The sequence below is a fragment of the Frankliniella occidentalis genome, unplaced genomic scaffold (genome assembly GCF_000697945.3).
Source record: "Frankliniella occidentalis isolate FOCC.00 unplaced genomic scaffold, Focc_3.1 Scaffold27, whole genome shotgun sequence".
In the NCBI taxonomy this organism is placed as follows: domain Eukaryota; kingdom Metazoa; phylum Arthropoda; class Insecta; order Thysanoptera; family Thripidae; genus Frankliniella; species Frankliniella occidentalis.
Genome location: NW_026267157.1, coordinates 2,307,923 through 2,309,493, shown reverse-complemented (window position 1 = coordinate 2,309,493; position 1,571 = coordinate 2,307,923). Strand labels below are relative to the sequence as shown.

General features: G+C 36.5%; 1 protein-coding gene across 1 annotated transcript in view; it reads left to right on the top strand.

Annotated features, from left to right (window-relative positions):
* The first annotated feature begins 27 nt into the window (after positions 1-27).
* Positions 28-1,571, top strand: part of LOC113209314 (uncharacterized) — a 13,641-nt gene continuing 12,097 nt past the window's right edge. The window contains exons 1-7 of the mRNA XM_052265467.1: positions 28-39; positions 108-272; positions 350-530; positions 605-775; positions 848-1,055; positions 1,139-1,286; positions 1,472-1,558. Coding sequence (XP_052121427.1) covers positions 28-39; positions 108-272; positions 350-530; positions 605-775; positions 848-1,055; positions 1,139-1,286; positions 1,472-1,558 — 972 coding nt within the window. The remainder of the gene's footprint in view (positions 40-107; positions 273-349; positions 531-604; positions 776-847; positions 1,056-1,138; positions 1,287-1,471; positions 1,559-1,571) is intronic.

Here is a 1,571-nt window from a genome sequence, read left to right as displayed (position 1 = left end):
AAATAACTTTCTATGAAGACGAATCAGATGTATGTGCGAGTTGCTTTAGAGTGAGTAGCTACTGTCAAGCTATGTTAATCTAATCATCTATTATTATTTGTCTGCAGAGGGAATGCAATTATCTTCAGCCTGAACTTGGTGACAAAACAATTTCAGACCTTGCTCACCTGACACTTTCTGGTGATGTAGTAATGTCCAGAATTAAGTACAATCACTGTGACTGTGGGCTTGTGATGGACACTGTATCTCCTCATGTCTCAGCTGCCCTACAGGTCAGTAAAATTTATCGCAGCCTTTGGTGTGTTAATCTTACAATTGCTAAAACTGTTGTTCTGTTTCGGAAATCTAGGCTCTTTTACATGTGCCTAACTTGCGAGACTTTTTTGACAAGGATGTGGAACACAAGAAAGTCTGCAAATCTTTATTGAATTGCCTTGTCTGTGCTTTCAACAGAGTCACTGAAAGTGCTTTAAACAAAGTTTCCACTGTTGGAGTGGTCGATGCATCCTTCTTTGCAAGGAAGTGGAAAAGTATGTTCAGTTTTGGGCTTGTGACATTGTGTCTCATTATATCTTTATTCATACCTCTACTCTGTGATGAATAGGTCTGTCAATTTCACTATCTGAAGAGAGGAAGAAGGACCCTCATCAGGTGTTATATCTGTTTCTGACAAGGATCAGGTATGAAGTGGTGACAAGAGGAGAATGGTCTTCACTTAATGATTTCATGAAAAGTCCTCTAACAAATATCTTTTATACAATTATTTCCAAGGATGGTAAGTATTTTAATTCTAATTTCTAGTTTTACTTTCACTGTATGACTTATGTTGCTGTTTTTTCCCCCCCAGTGTCATGTACTGCTTGTGGAAATTTTACAAAGGACATGCCATACCTTACTTTGTCCATAGACAGTTTTAGTGCTGACCTATCTGCAGATTTGAGTTCCATTCTCTCTCAAAAACCAATAGACACATGTCCTTTTTGTCACATACTTCAAGCTGAACTAAAAACCAGTTCAGTAACTTTGCCTAAAGTTTTGATTATTCATTCAGAAAAGTAAGTACTTGTGTCCTTATTTGTAATTAACTGCTCTCAATACAAGAAATGTCTTTTCATGTCAGTAATGTTTCTATTCATAGGAGTAGCCCAAACTTCAAGTGGAGGGGAGAAGTTAATATTTTAGGTGACTCGTTTGAGTTTTTGGGCTGCATTGTGGATGCTGAAGGTGGGCCCTTTTATGCAAGCATGTGTCCGGATGGGAAGTTGAGGACATTTAAGGATTTTGAGGTAACATTCATAAACAATAACATTATTTTAATGTCAATGGAAACTACTAAAATGTTGGCATTAACTGATTAAAATGTGGAAGACAAAACAAAATGATGGATTTATATCTAAGTTATCAGTTCACAACAGTAGGAAGTATAAGAAAAATTAACTTTTTCCATATTAACAAATTTTCTTTTTTAAAGGTTTCCACAATAAGGCCTGGGAAGTTTGCACTCTCTGAATATTTGGTGCTAGCAAAGCTGACACTATTGTACACCAAAAAGGAAGTTGTGAGTACTACTG